The sequence below is a fragment of the Castor canadensis genome, chromosome 2, assembly GCF_047511655.1.
Source record: "Castor canadensis chromosome 2, mCasCan1.hap1v2, whole genome shotgun sequence".
In the NCBI taxonomy this organism is placed as follows: domain Eukaryota; kingdom Metazoa; phylum Chordata; class Mammalia; order Rodentia; family Castoridae; genus Castor; species Castor canadensis.
In genome coordinates, this window is record NC_133387.1 from 5,623,678 (window position 1) to 5,648,513 (window position 24,836).

General features: G+C 39.8%; 1 protein-coding gene and 1 long non-coding RNA gene across 4 annotated transcripts in view; one reads left to right on the top strand and one right to left on the bottom strand.

The window, feature by feature from the left end:
- The window catches only part of LOC141418636 (uncharacterized), an 85,920-nt gene that overhangs the window by 35,578 nt on the left and 25,506 nt on the right, over positions 1-24,836 (top strand). The gene's annotated exons all lie outside the window — the stretch shown is intronic.
- The window catches only part of Galntl5 (polypeptide N-acetylgalactosaminyltransferase like 5), a 108,814-nt gene that overhangs the window by 28,203 nt on the left and 55,775 nt on the right, over positions 1-24,836 (bottom strand). Inside the window, exons 2-5 of one of the 3 annotated variants that reach the window (XM_074060462.1) lie at positions 19,448-19,507; positions 19,157-19,298; positions 18,002-18,203; positions 2,461-2,581 (exon numbers count right to left, since the gene is read on the bottom strand). In XM_074060462.1, the coding sequence (XP_073916563.1) occupies positions 2,461-2,581; positions 18,002-18,050 (170 nt within the window). In that variant the 5' untranslated portion in view covers positions 18,051-18,203; positions 19,157-19,298; positions 19,448-19,507. Of the gene's footprint in view, positions 1-2,460; positions 2,582-10,902; positions 12,308-18,001; positions 18,204-19,156; positions 19,299-19,447; positions 19,508-24,836 lie in introns of those variants that run through there. The other 2 variants (XM_074060457.1, XM_020162000.2) reach the window with 2 other exon arrangements.

Here is a 24,836-nt window from a genome sequence, read left to right on the forward strand (position 1 = left end):
CAGAAAGACAAATGCGGCATGCCTCAGTGCTGCATGGAATCTAAGATGCTCAACTCTTAGAAGCAAGATGGAAGGGTGTTGCTAGAAGCTGGGGATACAGGTGAGGTGGGAAGATTGGGACAATGTGGTCAAATGTTATAAAGTTTCAGTTATACAGGAAGAATGAGGTCAAGAGGTATGTTGTATGCATGGTGATCACAACTAACAATATATTTTCACATTGAACATTGCCGAGAGGGTAGGTTTTTAGTGTTCTCACCACATATGGAAAAATAAGTATGTAAGGTAACTAATCATGTGCTAATAATTAACTTCATCTAGCCACTCCTCAATGCATACGTACATCAAACATCACATTGTACACCATACACACAACTTTCACTTTTAACTCATTGTTCCTCTTTTTGATGGTTCTACTGTTTAAACTCAGGGCTTTGTGCTTGCTAGGCAGATGTTCTACCACTTGAGCCACAACTCAGTCCTTTTTGCTTTTAGGTTATTTTTCAGATAGGATTTTGCACTTTTGCCCAGGCTGGCCTCAGACTGTGATCCTCCTACCTATGCTTCCCTCTAGGTGGAATTATAGGTATACACCACTATATCCTGTTTGTTGAGATGGGATATCACTAACCTTTTGCCTGGGCTGGCCTTAAACTATTATTTTCAATTTAAAAACTTAAAGTGAGAAATAAACTATGGCAAAGCTGAAGTAGCAGTTCCATTTAATGGAATAATATGGCCTCTAGAGCAGACTAAACATCTGCTTGGACTCCAGACAGTATAGTTACTCCTCCTTGTTAGAATATCTTTTAAATATAGTAGGATTCTTTGTAAGAATTGAATTTCCTTCTAAAAACTGTCAAGTGCACTTCTCTTTAAGGGCAAATATCTCTAAACTCTCCTTTCCTGAACAAATAATCAAGTGATGGAAGAAGGGATGCAAACCCAGTCTGACCATTTTAGATGAGTTTTGAGGGAAAAAATGATAGCAGGGAGAGAAATTCATAACTTATTGCAATTCAAAATATTGACCTGCCTTTGTGGTAGTTATTCAGTGATGAAAAATTGTCTTCCAATGGGTGCTGGTGGCTTATCCCTGCAATCTTAGCAGAGATCAGAAGGATTGTGGTTCAAGGCCAGCCAGGGCAAATAGTATGCAAGACCCTATTTTGAAATACCCAACACAAAACAGGGCTGGTGGACTGACTGAAATGGTAGAGTGCCTGCATAGCAAGTATGAAGCCCTGAATTCAAACCACACACACAAATAAATGTTTTCTAAATTAATTCATACCATGGTCTGTGGTTTGGGTAAATTATATATTTTTTCTTTTATTGTGACATAAATAGATTGTGTCATTATATGTAAACATTGTATCTCTTATGCCTGACATATCGTGAGTGGTATTTGTGGCTTTAAGTGTTTGTGTTGGGGCTGGAGGTGGCTTAAGTGGTGGAGTGCCTGCCTAGCAAGCCTGAGGCCCTGAGTTCAAACTCCAGAACTGCCACACACACACACACACACACACACACACACACACACACACACACACACACACACACACAAAGTTTGTGTTGCATAAAATTCCAATAAGGCAATGTGGTCCCGCTTCCCAGTGTTCTAGAACTCGGCATTTACCTCTATATCACTACATTCCTTAAATATTTTTCTCTCAGGTAAAGGAGAATATCAGCCCCCTTTTGCTTGGAAACAATCAGAACCTAAATCATACTTAAAAGGCATTAACATGTACAAGCTACAGCATGGATGAACCTGAGGACTTGTGCTAAGGGAAATAAGCTAGTCCCCCAAAACACAAAGAGTGTTTGATTTCACATGTGTGAGGTAATCTAGAGCAGTCAAATTCATAGACACAGAAAGTATAATCCTGGCCGCAGGGCCAGGGAAGAGGAGGAGGTGGGACATTGTTTAATAGGTTCAGATTTCAGTTTTGGATGATGAAAAAGTTCTGGAAATGGATGGTGTGATGGCTGCACACTAGTGTGAAAATACTTAATGTCACTGAATTGTGCATCTAAAATGATTCAAATGGTGAATTTTTATGTTATGTGTATTTTACCATAATTTAAAAAAAATGGACATTAACACAAAAGATTGAGGAAACAATGAAAATAAAGCAGACTTTGAAGAAAAATAGATAGCTGTTCCAAGCATTTTTCTGTTGGGAATGAAGTGGGAATGAAGCCACGTTTGGCCAGAAGCTCTTAATGGTGACTGAGTAAAAAGACGTGTGGGTGACTTAGTTCTCAGAAACATGTAGAACACACTGTGCTGATGCAGGAGGTACTCTGTATACCATAGGTCTTATAATCTTGAAATAGGATCTTGACATTATCTGACTTTGAGTCCTAAAAGTAGGAATTCATGTAAGACTTCTATATGCTCATATTAAAATCTGGTTAGTAGCTGTGTTTATTTTTAATGAGAAAGGAACATACTTTTTATTCCTGGCATCTGGCACTTCCCTTGCACTGCCCAGTCTTCTACTGATAATGGTATTAAATCCATGTTTTAAAAGTCCTTTGAAAAGCTCCGGATCTGAAAAGTTAATGTTCTTATCTGCAAGAAAAAGTAATTAGAGTCACATAGGTAAAGGCTTACTGCTGTTGCACAGATGCAGGACAGCACCAACAACTCTATCCTGAGCTTATTTCTTTTATAACAAGGCAGTGCTATTTTCTTGGAATCCAAACCTCCTCCAAATGACAAGGTTAAAAGGTGAGACCACAAAGTATTTACACAAATCAAAGCTATTATGTTTTTCCCCCCAGTACTGGGGATTGAACTCAGGACTTTGCAGTTGCAAGACAGACACTCTACCACTTGAGCCACACCCACAACCAGAGCTCTTCTTTAGCAAAGAATACTCATTGTCTTTTATGGAAGGAAGTGCTCAACCCCTTCAGTGCCACCAAGATTCTCAAATGCAGTGTGAGATTATAATGACAGAAGGACTTAAGGAAAGTTGGAGAATTAGAGCTGGAATTACTCTTCCCAAATCCCATCAAAATATCAATCATAACAACAAATGAAGTGGGGAAATTGTCTATCAAAAAATAAAAGACTTTTAGATGGGAATGAAAAACAATGTAGTCATAAAGATAAGCAAAATGGAAAAAGTGAAAGAATGGACACAGAAGGCAGGAGTCAAAGTATAATTTTTAAAAGTGTACAATTTAGTAGAAGATGTGCACAGAAAGTCATTTTATACTAAGACGTAATTCACAATACACACTTAATAGTAATGAGCTTGCATTTAATAATATCAAATAATGCTGCAACAAAACAAAGAAAAATATCTAGGAATATCAGAATGTACTGCCACAGTAATGGGGTATTTTAAGAACTCTGAATCAGAGGAAAATTAGACAGAACTTGAATAATGTAATTAACTGATTCCTTAGTGGATATATATTGTACTTTGTAGGAAATTAACTTTTGCCCCCAATGCCCAATGAGTGTTTTCCAAAATTGCTATAAAACACTATATATAAAGGGGGTCTGGTCAAGATAGAGTGGCCGCATTCCTCCCAGATCCTCTTTCTTACAAAAAAAAAAATCCTGTACCAAACACACAGATAAGCATAGGAGGGCTCCGAAAGATGGAAGCAAGGAAGCTGATTGCCTAAGGGCTTCGTGACTTGATGAAGGTCTTGAATGACGGTCCTCAGAGTTTTGTTGCTGTCTTCTATAAATCCCAGATGGGAGCACTGCAGAAGCCTCCAGGTGGAATAACTAAAAAGCCCCGCCTCCAGCCCCGCCTAGTAGCAACAAGAATTAGCAGTGTTGTGAGGGTGTGAGCACTCTGCCTCCTCTTGCCCTGGTGTTAGTGGGGTCCACTGGGGGCTGATGTCCATTCTCAACTGGAAGCATCGGAAGGAAACAGGTGGGAACACTCCTCTCTCTTCCTAGTGCCAGTGAGGCCCAGTGGGGGAGTTAAGCCTGTTCTACCTGGTGTCAGTGAGGCACCAGGAGGGACGGGAGGCAGGGCTACCTGGTACTCTGTCATTCCCCCCACCCACAACAACAAGGTTATCCAAGTCAGTGCCACATTTCACTGGGAAGGTGCCAATGGCAGCCAAAAAGCTGAATTTCCTCACACATTTACAATTTCTATTCCTGGGTGGTGCCAAGTAGGAAGTAATACACACATTCACCTGTCTTTGTGCTACATCTCAACAGGAGGCCTGCTGAAAAAGCTTACAAGGGTACAAAGCCTCACATATGTATAAGGAATGGGATCAAATAGAGTCATCTGTTATATCAAGAACCGAGAAGATCGCAAATTAATTTAAAAAGACAATGCTGAGATGCCAACACTAAGATGAAACGGGTTGAATTAACTTATGAGGATGTTAAAACAGCATCATAACAATGGTACAAGCCAATGGAAAAAAAGGAAAACCTCAGCAAAGAAATAGAAGTTATGAAAATAAAAAGAACCAAATGAAAGTTATATAATTAAAAAGTAATCTAAGTAAATACACTGGACAGGTTAAGTGGAGTGGTGATGACAAAGGACAGATCAGTGAATTTGAGGAGAGATCAGTAGATCTGCCCAATCTGAAAAACAGAGAGAAAGCAAACTGGAAAACATTAGAGAGTCTGACGACCTGCAGAATTACAAAAGAGCTAAATTTGTGTTGTGCCAGTGACAGGAGAGGAAGCAGATTTGAAAAGTAAGGAATAATGACTGATAACTCTCCAAATATGGTGAAAGATGGAAATCTACAGATTGAAGAGGCTGAGCAAACCCTCATATAGGGTAAAGTAAAGAAATTCATATCAAAATATCATAAACTTCTGAAAACTGAAGACAAAGAAAAACCCTGGAAAACAACCAGAGAGATGATGCATTACATACAGGGAGACACTAATTTGTTTGTTGTTTGTCTGTTTTGGGGTCTCAGTAGGTTGCCCAGGCTGGTCTTGAACTCTGAGCTCAAATGCCCCAACCTTCTGAATAGCTAGAACTATGGGTGTGCACCACCAAACCCAGGTAAGAAACATCAATTTTGAAAAACCGTGGATTTTTCCTTTAAAACCATGGAACAGAGAGAAGTAGCAAACATTTTCAAGTGCTAAAAGGAAAGAACTATCAATAGCAAATTTCATATCCAGCAAAAGTATCCTTCATGAATTATGGGAAAAATAAAGATTCTCTCAGATTAAGAAAAAGTAAGAATTTTCCATTGGCAAACCCACCCTTAAAGAATAGCAAAAGGAAGTTCTCTAAACAAGAAGGAAATGATAAGAGAAAAAAGTATGGAACTTCAAAAAAGAAAAAAGAACATCAGAATGGTTTAAAAACAAACAAACAAACAGGAATAAATATAATAGACCATCCTCATAAGACTCTTAACTTTGTGTTTGAAGCCAAAATTATAACCCCATCTGATGTGGTGCTCAAGGTGTGCAGAAGAAAGATTAAGGATGATTGTATTTTAATATGGGAAGGCTCAGAGACTTCTTAATGTTTTTTTGAAGTGGCAAAATATTGACACAAGGAGACTGATAAGTTTTAATGTAAGTTTAATGTAAAATAAGTTTATAATGTAACAATAGAGCAACCACTCATAAAACTATATAAAGCGGTATGTTAAAAATGCTATAAATAAATCAAGATGGAATCATGAAAAATGTTCCAGTAACCCACAAGATGGTAACAAACAGAAGAATAGAAAACAGTAGAAACACACAAAAGACAAATAACAAAAATGCTAGACTCAACTCCCAACATAATAATTATATCAAATGCAGATGACCTAAATATGCCAACTAAAGACAGATTGGCAGAGTGGATTAAAAAATATGATGCAATCATATGCTACCTACAAGAAACTCACTTCAATGCACTATAGCTTGACTAAAAGTAAAAGGATAGAAAATGATACTGTGCAAATATTAAAAGCAACAGTGGCTTTACTATCAGAAAAAATAGTCTCCAGTACAAATAAATTTACTAGAGAAATACTGATAAAAGATCGATCCACTAGGAAGACATAATTCTACATAAGTAGAACAAACAACAGAGCCTCAAAAAAGATAAGGCAAAAATTGACAGAGTTGAAAGGAGAAACAGACAAATCTACAAGTATAGTTTGGGTCTTCAACATCTCACTCTAAGCAATGGACAGAACTAGTAGCCAAAAAAATTAGCTGGGATTGAATTGAAGAATAAAGTACAGGATTTAACTGACATATATAGAGAACACTCCATTGGACAATACAGCCATGGAACATTCACCAAGACACAGCATATTCCGAATAATGAAATAAATCCCCCAAACGTAACAACTGAATCACAGAGTGTATTTCCTCACCATAGTGGCACCAAACTGTCAGTAATGAAAACGATGGGAAATATCCAAGCACTTGAAAATTAAAAATGAACTGCTAAATAACTGAAAGAGAAACTCTCAAGGGTAATACAAAAATGCGTAGAGATGAATGAAAATGAAAATTCAACATATCAAAGTATATGGGATGCAATATTATGAAAATATCAATTCTCCCCAAATTGACAACCTGTTTCTAAAATATATATGGACAAGCAAAATATTTAGAATAACCAAAATAATTGTTTGAAAGAACCAGAAAAGAATTCAGAAATAGATCCACACAAATGTGGTCAAGTGATTTTTGACAAATATAATGAGGTTGGGGAAGGAAAGTTTTCAACAAATGGTGCTAGACCCACGGGACGTCCAATATAGTAGAAATCCCAACCCCATGTCATCATAAAATTAACTCAAAATGGATCGTGACCTTAATTGTAAAACCTAAAACTTAAAATTTCTAAAAGAAAATAATGAAATCTTTGTGAACTTGGATTGGCAAAAAATCATAAAGCATACAAGAGAATGTTATGAATCAAAATTCTTGAATGACAACATTCAAAAGAGAATGAAAACAAATTACAGACTTGTTTACAAATCACAAAATGTTTGCAACTTACATATCAATGGACTTAAATCCAGAATATATAAAGAAATCTTAAAAATCAGTAAGACCCAGTGAGGTGTGGTAGCATATGCCTGTAATTCAAGCACTCAGGAGGCTGAGGCAGAAGGATCACAAGATCAAGAATCGTCTTGAGCTTGCCAGGAGCCAATGGCTCACACCTGTAATCTTAGCTACTCAGGAGGCAGAGATCAGGAGGATTGCAGTTGGAAGCCAGCCTGGGCAAATAGTTTGTGAGACCCTATCTTGAAAAAAATCCTTCACAAAAAGAGACAAGGTGTAGGCTGTGTTCAAACTACAGTTCTGCAAAAAAAAAAAAAAAAAAAAACCTGTCAGAACTGTCTGGAATATATAGGAGGACCTGTCTCACAAACAACAACAACAACAAAACCCAGTAAGACAAACATTCTAATTTAAAAATGGGCAGGAGACTCAAATACATACTTTACAAAGGAAGATATATGATTGGCCAGCAAGCACCTGAAAAGATGGCTCAATCATTCGACATCAGAGAAATGCAAATTGAAACACAATATCATTCTTCACCCAATAGAATAGTTAAAATTTTAAAATCAGATCATGTCATGTGTTGGCAAATATTTGGAAAAAATGGAATTCTCATGCATTGCTAGAGGGCTTATAACGTAGCACAGCTACTTTGGAAAACACTGGAATTCTCTTCAAAAGCTAAGGATGCACCGTAGGACCCAGCCATTTCACATTTCCCTGTTTACCTCAGAGAAACAAAATATGTCACAAAAGACATACCAATATTCATTATGGCATTATCTTTAATAGTCCAAATCTGGAAACAAACCCAATGTTCATCAGTAGGTGACCTGATGAACAATTTGTGGTATATTCATCAATGGATGGTAAGAAGAAGAATAATAGTTATTGTTGTTATAATTACAATAAGATAGGACTGAGGTGTGGCTCAAGTGGTAGAGCACCTGCCTAGGAAGTGTAAAGCCCTGGGTTCAAACCCCAGTACTACCAAAATAAATAAATATAATAATAAAATAGAACAGAATGAACTGTTTCTACAAACAGCAACCTGAATCTCAGAATAATTACTGTAATTCATAAAAGCCAGCAAAAATAGAGTAAGTACTTTATGATTCCACCAATATAAAATTCTACAAAATACACTAGTTTGTTGTGAGATTTTTTTAGGGCAATGTAAAATATAAAGAACAAAGACTAATATTTCAAGCTGCCATTTTGCTAGGCTCATATTTCAAAAAGAATTGGAAAGTCAGTCCTCCAAAAAGTCTAGGATTTGGAGTCCAGCATGTGTCTTCAAAAAGATTTTTTAAAAATTCTTAGCAAGTTGTCAAAACTAAGGGAACTGTTCCCAGGTCAAAGATGGGTTAAAAAATCACGATACAAACAAAAGCAAGAACTTTTAGTTTGTGAGTTGTTTTGGGGGAAGCCTTGGGGCTTTTGTAGACTTCTTGCCTTCTATTCAGCTTCAGGTCTTCATCATCTCTCTCAATGCACCTTTGAGGCAATGGTAAGTGCATACACACTACCTTTTTTTTTTTTTTTTGGCGGTACCAGAGTTTGAACTCAGGCCCTCACACTCACTTGGCAGGCATTCTACCACTTGAGCCACTCCACCAGCCCCTATACTCTACCTTTAATGGAGCTATAAATTAAGAAGAGAGTAAAGACTTATGAGTGTGAAACAGAGGACAAGCATAAAATTATTGAAGAAAATTCAACCATCTACTTGAATCCCCTGAAAACTGATAGGTAATTTCTAAATTAAAATTAAGCAATTTCTAAATTCAAGTGGCTTGTCTATGTGACCTAAAATTTCAGATGGTAACATAAAAACAGAATTCAGAGCAGATATCCTGAGCAGTGTGTCCCAAAAGGCTGTAGGCGGAGGAAGTACACTGGCTCCCATTACTCTCTGAAAAGCAGGACTAGGATTCAGAGCTGTCTCTGGGCACCCATAATACAGAGTGAACAAAAGGCCCGTGTACCCTCTAAATAGGTGCCGAGTGTAAATGAAAGCCCACATGACATCCAGAGTTGGCAGGATGTCAACTCCTTCACTACTAGTGGAGGAGTATAAAATTTAACCACATGTGCACCCATTGCTCAGCTGTCTATTTCTAAGAATCAGTTCTACATAACTGTAGCACCATATGTATTTGTAAATGTGTTTCTCTTTATTTGTTTGCGTACTAGTGGAAGTTCACCACATCAGTTTGGCGCTATAAGGCAAGAGGAACTAGAGCCAAACTATCCATCAATGAATAAGTCCTCAGATGTACTCATTCTCTACACCTACTAAAGATTGAGGCAAATTGATATGCATTTAGCTAAAAAAAAATTACCATGGTGTATTATTAAAGCAAAATGCATGGAGAGAAAAGTTGATAAAGCACTTACCTCTTTGGGATGAGAATGGAGGGAGAAAGGAGGAATTTCTCATATACATATATATGTATCTATTTAAGTGTTAAAGATTATGGCTGGTTTTCACTTTGTGGTTTGTGTTTTTCAACATTTCTCTTAAACACTTACAAATAAATAATACCCAAAGCTATTGAACATGTTTCCAAGATAGAGACAGTGACAAGGCCAGCATCCTAATCCTTTGCGTCCATGGCCATCCACTGACCACAGCCAAAGTTTCCTGAAAGATATCTGTCCCAGGCAGGGGGTCAGGAAAATGACTACTCTAGCTGGAGCCTTAGTTCCAAACCCACACAATGGCCTCTGGTGACTGGACCAATCTCGTACCAGCCCCAAACTTGTGTCACTTGGAGGAGAAGCAGGTTCTATCATGTCTCAGAGAGCATCCCTTGGGTGCCCACCCATGGTAAGACTTTCAGAGAAGAATTAGGATATGACCTGAGGGCAAAGAATAGGAGACCTGCAGAGAAGCTCCTAAGCTGGAGCAGGGCTTAGGGAGGTGAGGGTTGTGCAGAGCAGGAAGCCACAGAACATAGATCTGGCTTTTATGGCTCTAATTTCTGCTCTTGATTGTTTTGTTCTTTTTTGGAGGGTATATTTTGTTAGACGAGATCTTCATGTGTGTGAACATGGAGAAAAAAATCTTACAAACATAATAATGAGTGAAAAAAGCAAGTTCCAAAAAGATATGTATTATAGAATAACTACATATATGTCAAAAACACTAATATCAGATTTTGCTTAGATGTACATGAAGAGGATATGGAAGGACGGCATCATTAAGTCAGGTAGTGGCCATCTCTGAGGTAAGAGGGAGGGGAAGAAAAGGGGTAACATTTCTGTTAGAACTGTTAAATGTTGTTTCTTTGAAAAAAAAAAGGTCTTGAAAGTAAAAGAGGGGCTACTTAGAAGGTAGAATGGAAAGGGGGAGGAAAGGGGAAAGAAGAAAGTTAATACAGGTGTACATAAGACCAAAATACATTATATACATGGATAAAATGTCATAGTGAAGCCCCTTTGTACAAATAATAAGAACAGAAAGTTGCCTAAGCAAATATACCAAACTATGTGAAAATAAACTGGTAAATACATGTGAACCTGTTTTCGGTTTTACTGTTTTCTGTGTATAAAGATATACATCTAAGCTGAGTTCTGGTGGCTCATGCCTGTAATCCTAGCTACTTGGGAGACTGAGACTGGGAGGATCACAGTTCAAGGCCAGTCCATGCAAATGGCTCTTAAGATCCCATCTCCAAAACAACCAGAACAAAATGGACTGGAGGTGTGGTTCAAGTGGTAAAGTGCCTGCTCTGCAAGTGCAAAGTTGAGTTCAAACCCCAGTCCCACAACAAAAAAAAAAGATCCACATCTAAATGAAGTATTTCCTAATTGCCATCAAAAGGACATTGTCTTACTCTTCCAAATGTTAAATTTGTGGCATTTTTCCCCTTAAAATGGCTAACAGAGAAAATCACAGTACTTACTTATTCTAGGTAATATTTTTAGTTCTTCAGGTGGTTCACCTTCATCAGACCAGTTGACCATTGCTTGTTCATGCTCAGAGGCATGGATTTGTTGCTGTGCATTTTTTCCAATAGACCAGTCTGTCAAGGGCTCCTGGAGTTTCTTCTTCTGGCTGCTCACATGATTATGGTGGAAATATGCGAATAATAGGGCTGTCGAGACCCCAAATATCAAGGACCCATAGAATAAACACTGAATTAGACTTCTCATTGTAAACCTAGCATTTTTGAAGGTCCATTTTCAATTTCCTAAACCAGAATGATTTAAGAGAGGCATCATTAGATAATTCAATGGTTTGTATAAGATCCACTTGGCTTACATTCAATGATCAGTGTTTTAAAAATAGGATCATTTTGATATCAGTCCTCATTACATTTTTCTATTAGAATCTCTTCTTTTTCCTATTATCAAAAGGTCTTAAAATGAATATCCATAGCATTGACAAATATCCAGACTTACCAATATCAAACATGCAGTGTCACTTAAAGTCCTGTCCCCTACTCCTTGAGGGAATAATGCGGCAGAGCCTTACTCAGCCCTTACCCATGCCCAAACCATCTTGGAGAATTAGTATTGGTCTCACAGAATCTGATTTGACACCAATCAGACTTTAAAATATAAAAATATGCAGTGTCACATGCTGGAGAAAAAGTGGGCAATGAGAACTGCTGAAGTGAGTGTACATTGCTTTGGCAGTTGTAAGGCATGACAGGAGCCCAACAAGAAACATGCACATGCACGTCTATTGAAGTAGTGTTAGTACAATCCTATAGGACTGGTGACCTTTTAAGAAGAGGGTCAGAGAAGGGCACACCCAGAGGAAAGGCCATGTGAGCGCGCAGGGAGGAGCTGGCCATCTGCACGCAAGGAGAGAGGCTTCAGGAGAAATCACCCCTCCCAACGCTTTGACCTTGGATTGCAGCCTTAGAAACTTCAAGAAAATTAATGCCTGCTGTTTAAACCAGCCACTCTGATGTGTTGTTATGGCCACCCAAGCAAACTACTACAAAAGCCAAAGACTGACCAAGGCATTTGAGTAAAGCCTGCAGAAAGAAAAATAAACTACATGTAGAACCAGAAAAGGGGAGCAACAAATAAGAACTTTCAAAATATCAAAACATGGCCAGGCACTAGTGGCTACTTAGGAGGCTGAGATCAGGAGGATTGTAATCCCAGGCAGCCCAACTAATAGTTTGAGAGACCCCCATCTCCAAAATAACCAAAGCAAAATGGACTGGAGGTGTGCCCCACCCAGTAGAGTGCCTGCTTTGCAAGTGGGACGCCAAGTTCAAACCTCAGTCCTACCAAAAAAAAAATATATATCGATATATCTATATATAGATATAGATATATCGATATATATATCAAAACATAGATTTTGATTACTCAGAGAGAGCAAAGATTCTACATTCATAAAGGAACAATTAGAGAGTAAATACCGTTGCTACAGTTTAAAAAAATCACTACAAGTTTGGAAAATAGAGAAAGAAATTTTCTGGAAAGCACACCAAAACAACAGAGTTACAACTGAGAAAGAAATGAAAGCTATGGTGTTTCCTTCCCAGAACATCCAACTAGTTTTGTTTGGTTTGTTTGGTGATCCTATGCCACAGAGCCACATCCTAGCCTCTAGCACAGCCAACTAGTAATGAGTTTCAAAAAGCAATGAGAGAAAATGGCAGTGAAAATTATCAAACTAATAAAGAACTAAAGAGACCCACAGAATGCTCCACACAGCAAATGAGGAAAGATCCCGAAAGCTTGCAGAGGAGGTGACATTTACAAAGGAGAATCAGAATGACATTCAACACTGGATTCAGAAAAGTTACAGAGAAATGGCTTCAAAACTCTTAAGCTAAATTATAGTCAACCTAGAATTCTATACCTAGTCAAAACCTAATCAAGCTTGAGAGTAGAATAAAGGTATTTCCAGATATCTAAAGGACTCAGAAAAAGCACTCTCCATGTATGCTGTTTTTTGGAGAAGGAGGACCACATTCAGATTGTAAATTACTACAAAGCAAAAAGGGGTGGAAGAGGAGAAGAAGTCACCCACATCCCTAGAAGGTAGAGGTCAGAAGACCTAGTTGATGGATTATGGTACTGGGGAAATTTAAACAGATAACACTGCTGGTACTAACATTTAATACTATTTACAGAGGGATGAAGATATAAACATTGATTACTATGTTAGCCAAAAAAATCACATAGATTTATTAGAAAAATAAACCAGAAGAATGAAATTGATGCATAAGATATTGGGAAATAGAAGCCTTAGGGTTAGAGTAAGAAAAGTTAAAAACAACAAAAGAAATACTAACCTAAGAGTAGCATAAAGGAACTGTCTTAAGAACCATTAATAAGTCAAAAGTGGTTGAACTAGAGATTGGGGGTTAGGGAGGGAATTGGCAAGGACCAAAGTTTTGTTTTTATCTTACTTTTTTGTGGGACTGGGGTTTGAACTCAGGACTTTGCACTGATTTACTGCGTTAGTAAAAGCAGTAATGGACCTCCAGTCCATTTTGCTCTGCTTATTTTGGAGATGGGGGTCTCTTGAACTATTTGCCTAGGCTGGCCTCAATCCTCAATCCTCAATCCTCAGTCCTCCCCATCTCAAGTAGCTACTGACACCTGGCTTTTATCTGGCTTTTTATATGTATGCATTTCACTGAAAAAATGTTTTCAAAGACTTAAAACACAAGATTAGAAATTAAACAAACCATGTCTATAAAATACCATCAATGCTAGGAAACAAGTGGATGCAGCTAGTAGCTCTTGGTCTCCTCACCCTATCCCTGTAAGTCACAGGCATCTGCTATAAATCGGTGAATGAGCCTCCAGCTCTCCAAGTCTACCCTGGGTCTATGACCATCAACACAGCTCCTCCTTTGTCTTGTGCATGATTCATGCAACCGTCTTCCTTGAACATTTATTGTTGGCTCACACTTTTCCCCTTGACTCAGGAACAGCATCTGGCTTCTGTTTTGACTGTGGATTTGCCTTGGGAATGGGCTTATGTAAATACTTGAGCTCCACTAGGAAACCCAGAGTGCTCCACAAAACCTAGTACCCAGAACAAGTCCATGGCATCAAACCCTAAGCAGACTTTGACCCCAAAGGGACTTGGACACACGTGGATAAAGTGTCTTCCCTAGTGAATCCTGGGCTGACCACCCAGGTCACACACACCCTACCTCAGAATCTTTCCCCAAGTATCCTCCCAGCCACCAGATCAATAACTGGGGTCAAGTCACACAGCCTGTTGAGGAAGGGAGGAGAGTGCACCCAAGGAATTGCAGCATTGGCCATAGACAGCCAGCAGGAGCCAGGAGTGCTGATGTGGAATAGTCCTGCAGATGCTGGATTAAGTGATAGAGTGTAAGGTCAGAAAGGGTAGAGTCTATCAATGAAGGAAGACTATTCCAGGACCTGTGATTTAACACCTGACAGAGATTCACAGTAAAGGTTAATTCACTGAATAACTAACACTTCACAAGTAAAATGTGAAAAGTATACACAAGTAAAGGAAAAGTATCAAATGGATACCAGCGGAAGGTAACTTCTGACTTGGGGAATGATAGATAAAGATAATTCAGGACTAGAGTGTAGCTTACAGCTAGAGTGCTCACCCAGCATGGGTGAGGCCCTGGTTTGATTTGCAGCACACACATACACACAAAACAAAACAAAGAAAGAGAAGAGAATTATATTATCACAATAATTTCTTACTAAATGTTTTAAATTTGAGAGATTTGTGCTTTCTCTAAACAGCAAAAGTAATTAGAAACTAATTAAAAGGTGAACGATTTATACAATGTGAAGAGAAATCAGAGTTAGAAACTAATTAGATGAGAAAATAGGCTAGGAGAGGCCATCCCAGGTATTGTGTGCTAGGATCATTACAGAAAAATAAACCCATATTCTCTAGAAGTATTCTAATGTATTAAGAAAACTTGGGGGAATTCTCTTCGGATGAAAATAGCCCCTCTAGTTTTATTAGATTGTTAATTCATGTTCTTACGTTACATTTTCTTAATAGTGCCTCCTCTCTGGTTCTCACTTCCCACCCCACTCCCACTCCCACAAAATTTGGAAAACCTCTGAGACCAACACATAGAGCTAAGAGATCTACCATCAGCTTTTCAACTCTGTATCCTCAGAAGAAATCATCTTTAGTAATTTTGTTCACCAAAATATGCTGAATTCACATGCTAGAAGAACACAGAATTTTAGAACATATTTCAATGGTGAGTTGCATGTACAGAAGATAAGAGTGTAAGTACATTAAAGAGACCTAGCAGTTAATGAACAGAATACTTTCAAGGAGAGAAAGCAGCTAGTAACCCCCCCACCACACACACAAACACATGTGCATACCCCAAAACCATAACTGGATTTACAGTTAAGCCTTTTTAAAATGTGAGACTTTAGAGTCAAGGAAATGTCATGACTGATTTTTTCTGTAAATAATCATTATTTTTAGTCCTTTGTCTTCCTGAGAAGAAGGAAAAGGACTCTGGGACCTTCTGATACTCCACGGGCTTTTGTCCCTTACTGAATTTTTTTTGGATAAGTAACACATTTGCTTGATATAAATGTTGACAGCACAAAGGGGCACAAAATAAAATTGGCCTGTTTTTCAAGAGCTAAAGCCATGACAGTACCCATGTACCCGTAAAGTGGCACAACCAGCCTAAGTAAATCTTCTTAATCCTAACCCAAGTCCTCATCTCCTTCCACATCAGTGGTCGGATGCACTTCTCCCACCAACTCCAGTGAAAGGACTTCACCACAGCTCTGTCTCCATTTCTAGCACCTGAGCTCCTCCACCTACCACTGAGGTAACCACATTGGTTGCCTTGAAAGTGATGAATTTGCCAAGCAGAGTCAGGTGGGGAGTCTATGCCAATGACTGACAAATGTAATGCTTTTCTGAATAGTGCTGGACTGTGCTGGGTTGATCTGTCACATGGTAGTGCTCAAAATGCAGCCTAAGGCAGCTTCACAAACCTGGTGACATCACACAGGGCATTGTCAGACCCCAGAGGCCCCTTGCCAGCAAGCTTTAGCCAACAGGTAAAATCCAGGAATCGAAGGTTCAAAGAAGCTTTTTTGGAATAACTGACTGATATTCCTTCTTCTTAGCTGAGGAAATAGGAAAAGTCTTGTGAGAGTCAAGGTCAAAATTCAGGGTAATTCCCTTCTCCAGGTTGGGTCTAACGTCCGGCTCTTGTGAAATAAACTTGAGAAAAACAGCAAGCTTTCAGAATACCTCGAGAGACTGAAAGATAAGCCATGTCTTTTAATTCTTTTAACTCTCAAATATGTAACTTAATATTTTGATGTTAATCCATGGGTTCTGCTCAGACTTTCACAAGCCAGCAGATTTGCACACACACACTCTCCCGCCCATTTTGAAGACGCTGACTCAGTGGTTTGCTTGGAACTAGACACCTGTTTCAGGTCTGTGAGAGGAAGAAGGTGGGTGGGACCTTTCTTCACCCTCCCCTTGGGCAGACTCGATGGGCATGAATGTGCTCCAGCATGACTCTTGAACTTCCTTTGGACAGGCTAGACAGAAAGGTGCTTCTTTGTCCTTTGGTAGCAATATTAATTTTGTTTTTGTGGCACTGGCATTTGAACTCTGAGCTTCATGCTTGCTAGGCAGGCATTCTTACAACTTGAGTCACTCCAGTATCCCAGCAATATTAATTTTAGAAAGTAAATTTTGGAACTGCAGATGCAGCTCCATGTTAGAGCACTTGCCTATCTTATGCAAGGACCTGGGTTGGATCTCCAGCATCACACACAACAAAGTTTTTATTCACAATATCCTCAAACTGAAAACAATCCAAGAGTTCAATAAGAGTAGAACAAATAAATTATGGTACCATGGAACACAAAACAGCTATGAGAAAGACGGAATTACAGCTGTATGGAGCACAACCGATGCACCCCAGACATAAGGTTGAGCAATAGGAGCAAGATGTAGGATGCAAGATTCTATTTCTGTGATGCTCAAGAAGAGGCCAAGCTAGGCCAGCGTGATAGTAGTCAGAGCAGGGATTACCCTTGGGGGCCAGGGTGGTGCTAGGTACTGATAGGAGCCAACATTGAACCTTCTAGGTGACAGACATTCTGTCTAGACCTGGTGAAGGCTTCCAGACCTCCATGTTCAAATGTGCATCAGGCAGCTCACTGGTTTGTGTACATCAGTGCATGTCATATCCTCAAAAAGTCAAGGAAGAAAGTCAACCCATTTTTTGGATAAAGATTTACCAGGGGAGTTTTGCATACATTATATGATTTGGTTGTAATGAAGTAAAATATTTCTTAGAAAGGTGCATATTATAGGCCTTATTTGAGGGCAATAATTAGAATTTTCTTTATTTTAGTTGAGAAATAATTCACATACCATAAAATTCACCCTTGTGAAGTGTGCATTGCAGTGGATTGTGGTATATTCACAAAGTTGTACAATCATTACTACTAATTTCAGACAGAGCCAATGGGAGAAGATACTCTCAAGGACCCTCCCCTGTGACCTACTTCCTCCAGCTAGATCCCAGCTCCTAAAATTTCCATAACCTCCCAAAATAGAGGGACCAGCTGGGAACCAACCCCCAGCACATGAACCACTTTGGAGGATACTTCATATTCAAACTATAATAGGACCCCAGAAGGCTTATGTCTGTCATATAATGCCATTTAGTCCAGTTAGCCCATCTCCACGAGTGCCACAGCCTTAACAGTTTCAGCATTGTTCAAAAGTCCAGATTCAAAGTCTCTTCTAAGACTCAAGGCAAACTCTTAGCCATAAGCACCAGTAAAATAAAAAAGAAAGTTACATACTTCCAAGATACAATGGCACAGAGTAAACATTTCCATTACAAAAGGGAGGAATGGGGGCACAGAGAAGAAGGCTGGGACCAAGCAAGACCAAAACTCAGCAAGACAAACATTAAACCCTAGAGCTCATCTGGGGCACATGGTATCATGATCTGAGCTCCAAAGGGCTTGGACAACCCCACCCCTATGGCTTTGCCATCTGTAGCTCACCAGGCCTCTCTCTTGGGCTGGCTCCACTGTTGCCTGTGCTTTCCTCCATAGGAATTCTACATTCCTGGCGTCTCCAACATCCTGGGGTCTCTATTGCAGTTCAGGCATCATCTTCATAGCTTCATGCCATACATAAATGGAGGGCTTCCTTTGAAATCTCAGTGGGAGCTTCCATGCCCTGCAGCTCTTGCATTCAGCATGCCTGCAAAACCAGCACCATGTGGTTGATGCCAAAGTCTGGCATTAGCTTGAGCACTAGCTGGGCCCCCTCAAACCGTGGCTGCAAAGGCCTCTGAGTGCCTGGGTGGCTGAATGCAAGTGGCCATGTGTGATCAGGGCACCCAGGCTGCTCTCTTTTCTCAAGAGAAAGTCTTTCAAATGCATTTACACCCTGGAGCCTACAATGGGTGGGACCTGACTAGTTCCAGAGATGCCCTCAATCCATCTTTTCTATCGTCCCAGCGCAAAGTGTTTGGCTTCTTTTTAATGGCATTACTCTCTACCTGTTTCTCTGCAGGTAGATTGCACATTTTTCAAATCCTCTGCTCTGCATTTTTGCTCCTGAGTCTCACTGTAAAAGCAGCCAGTAATAAACCATGTCATAGCCTGAATACTGGGCTTTCCTCTACTGAATTAATAAGTCCATATTTTTAAATTCAGCCTTACTCGAAGTCTCAGAACATGGACAAAGTGCAGACAAGTTCTTCGCCAGAATTAAACATTCATGGCCTCTAGCCCTATTCTGAAGTGAAGGGTAACCAACCTCATGAGCCTGCCCTTCACTGTCCACATGCCTGTCAGCATTCGGGTCTTCTGGGCTTCAACAGACTTGCCCAGTAAGCTCTGCTTTTGGCATCCTAAGCTTTCTCTAGTTCACTTCTCTAAACTTTTCCAGATTCCTCCTGCAAACCATTTCCAATGGCTTCAGAACCATATGGTCAGGTTTGGTTGCAGCAATGTCTCCACTTCTCTGGTACCAATTTTCTGTGTTAGTTAGCTGTCTCTTCACTTTGACCAAATACCTGACATAAACAACTTAATGCAGGAAAGATTTATTTTGACTCATGGTTTGCGGGTTCAGTCCATGGTCACTTGGCTCATGTGGTTGGGCAGAACTTCATGGCAGTGGAAACCTGTAGTAGAGGAGCTTCTCACCTCATGGTAGACAGGAGGACCCAGCTTCTCAGCTCTACCCAAAACTTCACCAGAAAGAATTGAAAGCCAGCTCTTAAAATGATGTTTGTATATCCATGTTCATAACAGCATTGTTCACAATAGCCAAAAGGTGGAAACAGCACTAGCATTCATTGAGGGATAAATGGATAAACAAAATGTGGTTTATACACACAGTGGAATATTATTCATCCTTTAAAAACAAGGCAATTTAAACACATGCTACAATGTGAATGAAGTTTGAGGACATAAGTAAAATATGATTCCACTTACCTGAGGTATTTAGAGAAGTCAAAACTATACAGACACAAGTAGAATTGTGATTGTCAGGATCTAGGAGGAAGAAATGGGGAGGTGTTGTTTAGTGAGTGAAGAGTTTTAGTTTTACAAGATGCAAAAAGTAATGGAGATGAACAGCATGGTTGCATAATATTATAAATGTATTTACTATCACTGATCTGTCCACCTAAAAATAGTTAAGATGGTAAATTTTATGTTTTGTCTATTCCCCCGCAATTAGAAAACAAAGAAGCCAACACACACCACAATTCTTTTAGTTACTGTCCTCCATCCAACCAAGTATTACAGCCGTAAGATTGCCCAGTGTGCTACTTTCCACATCCCCAGCATTTCAATTACGTGAGTGAGAGCCTTAATCACAATGCTGAGAGTATCTCCCACCCCACTTCACCATAGGGAAATGGGGTCCCTTTGCTGTTCATAATTAATCCAGCTCCAAAGTCCCATGTTGACTGTCTGCTTCTAGGTCCACTCCTGTCACAAGTACCTGGTTTTAGCTTTCCAGAAAACAGACCAGTGGCTTATGTGCTAGTCTTTAATTAGAAAGTGGAATCCCAGAGAGCAGAAGTAAGGGACAAGAAAATGAAGTGGGAAGGAGGCATAGCCAATAAGGACATATCCTCAAAGGTGAACCAGCCAAGTATGACTGGCTGCTACTGAGAAGCTGTGTTGACTGTATGTCAGAGGATTGTCCATTGGTATAGAAAAAGAGGAAGATCTACCCCCAAGATTTCTTTTCTATTGACTGAAAGTTTGCGAACTCTCCCATGCTTCCAAGGAGGGGACTTGTGAGCACTAAGGTAAGTCGCTGGGTCAGGAGATGAGAGGGACAAGATAGATACAAGAGTAGTACTGTCATGTGCATGAACTCAGTGAGACAGCCTAAATTCATTCAACCCTAGGACCCCTAGGACAGGCTGAATGAGGACTAGTGTTGGAAGTGGGGGTGAAGAGGGCCCCTACACAGAAGGCTGTTTGGAGAAGTGACATTCAAGCCAGGAGTGAGTAAAAAATCTCCAGCCAACCCTCACCTTTCTTCTGTAACCTCTAGCCTCCAACTTCCCTCCACCCCCATGTTCTCAGGTGGTGATAATTAAGAATGTAGAGGCACTCACCTGAAAACTATTCATTTTCTCTCCAACTCATTCCACCAACCACCACCATTTGAGCTAATGCTTTTTGACTTCCTTTGTTGGAAAAGGAGAGTCCCTGTTAGAAGCAAAACCTCTTCTGCTTGGTATCCATTCTCTTGCTTCCCCCAAGGCTAACACCAGTTCTCTACTTATCTTGTCTTCCTAAAGTACCAAATTCTTCCCTATTGAGTCTCTTTCATGAGCATCTTTAAAAGACCCTTCCCTGATCCTTTGTCCTCTCCAGCACTGTCCCTCTCACAGAAAACCTTGGAAGAGGTCTTGGTGGTCACTTTGTCCACTTCTCACATACCATAACTCTCTGAGGTAAAACCTACATGAGGTCTCCAGGGCTGGTTCATTTCTCATTCCTTTATTTACCTTGTAATTCTTAAAAAATCCACAAGAGGGGAACTGGTGAACAATTCAGAGGAAGACTGTAATAAAATTGAATGACCATGCCCAGGGAAACCCTGGTAAAGGCCTGACATAATGAATACCCTCTATCATGTTGAACCAATATTGCTGCCAATTTTCTGAAAAAATAATTGAAATTCTCTGGTCCCTCTTCCCTCCAAGCCTGTGAGTTCCTGGAAGGAAGTGACTGCTGTTCTTCTTTATACTGTTGGAATTCTGATCCAGCCCTGAGAATCCCGAATGGAACTACAGAAATAGCAGTGTAGTTTGAAGTTGGATACTTCCACTTTTACACCTGCAGGGAAAATTTGGAACTTTCCTTGAGACTAAAAAGCAAACTGGGAGACAAAGCAATATGTTTTATCTCATATTAGTAGGCAAATCTCATCCTAGGTGAAGGTTTGTGTTGGCTGGAGTTTTGGAAGTTTCAGTTCATGGTCAGTTGGCCTGTTGCTTTTGGGCCTGTGGCAAGGCAATGTGTCATAGTGGGACTGAGGTAGCGACTCACTTCATGGTGGCCAGGAAGCAGAAAGAGGAAGAGACTGGTGTCCCACAGTCCTACTCAAGGACATGTCCTCAATGACCTAAGACCACCCACTAGGCCACATCTCTTAAAGTTTCAGTGTGTCAAAGTGGGGACTAAGCCTTTAACACATGGGCCTTTGGGGGGACATTTCAAATCTAAACTATAGGGAATCCCGAGTGTTTTTGAAGGTTGTTAGTTCCTAGAGGGCAAGATCCCAAACCTGCCTATCTTTTGTCCTCTCACATAAAGAGGACATGTAAGGAGAATGCCATGTGATGAGGGAGACAGAAGTTGGAGTGCTGTGTCTATATGCTATAGATTGCCAAGGAGCCAACACCAGAAACTGAAAGCCCCAAGGAAGGATTCTACCCTCTAGAGTCCCAGTGGGAGTACAGCCATCCTGACACCTTCATTATCAACTTCTGGCCTCCAGAATTATGAGAGAATAAATTCCCGTTGTTTAAGCCATAATTAAAGAAAAATTACAGGAGACCATTGCTTTGGACTAGGCTGGTCCCCAAAAGTCTAAACTAAAAATGGAGGCAATCCTGCTAAAGTCCTGTGTTACCAAGCCAAGACTAAGTTGTTACCTGAGTTTCTGAGAAATCAAGAGCGAAGTAACAGGCAAGTTTCTCAAACAGGCCACTGTCAACTGGCATGGTAATAAACTTCCCTCCTCTTTAATCTGCCCTGTTTTCTGAGACAGGACCTTACTATGTAGCCCATGCTGGCCTAAAACTTTTGATGCTCCTGCCTTAGCCTCCCAAGTGCTGGGACTACAGATGTGTACCACCATGCCCTGGCTCCTTACAAAAAGTAACCTGATGTTAACCAATCATTTTTTTATTGTCCTGTCTCCTTGTCCTTTCCTTACAAGATAAGTAACTTCGATATGACAAACCTGCTTTCTTTTCTTAGTTTCTGCTTTTTTTTTCAGTCCTTCTCTATAAAACCAACCCCTTTTGTTCAGCTCAATGGAACATTTATTCTACTTTTATGGGATGAAGTGTTTAATTCTAGAATAGCAAAATAAAGCCAACTAAGACCTTTGACACCTTGTTTAATATGTAGTAGGTACTAAGAGACATTCATTAAATATGTTCTCAAAGAAGTATAACTCTTAGAAAAAGATCAAAGAAATTTGCAAGTAATGTCAAAATGAGTATCTTTGGGGGAGAAAGGGGAAACAAAAGGAGAGAGAATGCAAGGTCAATCAAGGGGATGACGATGTCACTCAGTGGTAGAGTACGTGACTGGCATGTGTGAGGCCCTGGCTTCAATTTCCATCCCTGGCCCTACAACCCCCCCAACCCACCAAAAGAAAGTCAATCAAATGACTGATTCTTTTTAAGCAGCCCCCTTAGACTCACATATGAAAACATTTGAATCCCTTCTGTCTGATTCTTTGTTCCCATGAGAAAGGCCTGCAGACCTCCCTGTGTTCCCAATATGCCCTCTCACCTCGAAGTTTCTTCATATGCCACCGCCAGGTTTACCAGCCTGTCTTAAAAATCATTCAGAAGAATTCAGTCCCTATCCATGATGGTTACCCAACCATTCCAACTCTCTATTGCCACCCATCATTTGAGATCTGATTATCTTGAGGTACAAGCAGCACTTGTCTCTGGGACCATGTAGTAAATAAACCTTTCCACAGAGGTGGGCTGTCACCTCAGGAAACTCATACATAGGGTTATAATTTGGAAAGCTCTCATTAGAAATAAATGGCTTGCTGTCTTAAAGTGGGGACACGGGCCTGGGTTGTGGGGTTGAGTAGGAGGGCAAACCTGGTAATACATGTCAGGCAGAGGCCTTCCCTTTATCAATTTCTGTAAAAACAAAATAGATTTGGGAGGGCTTTAAGAAGCAGGATTTATGCAAGATCCCAGCTGCCACGTGGATCTTGAACTCTGGTTATCTCCCCTCTGATCACAGGCATCTGAAGTAACTCACATAAACATTGTGCCCATAGGCTCAAGACGTATATCAAGAGGTTACAGACTCTTGCCTTATGGACATTTCTGTTTGTTTATCCCTTCTAATAGTCACATGGCCCCTGTTCCTCCTCAACATTTAATAGCACAGTAAGCTCCCACCTTCCTAGCTGTCAAAACCTATGTCCCAGAATTGCAATTCCTATGAACCAAATAAAGTCCCTTTTATTTTAAAGTTTCTTATTTTGAACTGATCAACAATATCCAAGAAGGACTACTACCTTATTTGATAGACCATATATTGATTGCTTCTATTCTAAACCAGAGTTTTGTTTATTTGGCATAAGGCAAGAAAAAGGAGTTTGCAAGCAATGGCAAAATGTGAATACTTGACGTGGGGAAGGTGTTGTTTTTCATCTGTAAGTGCCTTCTACATGGTATGTGGTTGACCTAGCTGAAGACCCTGGGTTCTGATGCTTGCATGAATCTACACTGAGGAGGCATAAAAAGCATCCATGGTCCTGCACTAGAGTTCCTCATGTCTTCAGCAGAGGAAAATACTCTTTTTTTCAAGGCAAAGTCTTGGGTTCAATTGGATAGATTTGGCCAAATGAAACCAGTTCCCATAGATAATTAATACCAAAAATTTGGGGGTGTTGGGGTAGATGTTTAATCTTAAGTGAATGATCACTTTTGTCTTCAATTAATGAAAACCCAGAAAAGCTTGGTTACAGGATGATGACATTTGCTGAATGAAGATGCTCTAACGATGAAAATCATATAAACCCTAGGGCCCTAAGTTAGCTCAAAATATTAGTGATTTGATGAGAAACAGTCCATTTGAAGACTTTTTATTTGGTGGCTTAGTTCACATGCCAGACAATAATCTTTTCTAGCAACATTTTGGGAAATTAGACAAATGAAGGAAAGTGGGTGGAAGTGATATGTAGGTTCTTGGAAATGTCTGCAAAATGTTAAAAAACAAATTTAAGCTTTCAGCTTGTGGGAACTGGTCTAGCGGAATGTGCCAAATATAATTTAAATGAACCCCAGAGGTCTTCTATATCTTTGATCATTGCTTTTCTTTTGCCTGGATTGATGAAATCTCAAGGGAAGCTGGAATGAATCTCCATCCTCCACTGACATTTTCCTGAAATAATGACATTTTCATTTCTTTTAAATCTTCCCTGACTTTCACTTAAAATAATATAATATCTAAGTCTGTAGAGACCCTGGGGAATCATTTTGACCTCCTGTGGTCATTTTACACATGGGGAAACTGAGGGCAAGTGGAAGGAAGTAGCTTTCCCAGGGACATTCTTCATTTCTGAATTTTCCAATTGCCTAAGCTTAAA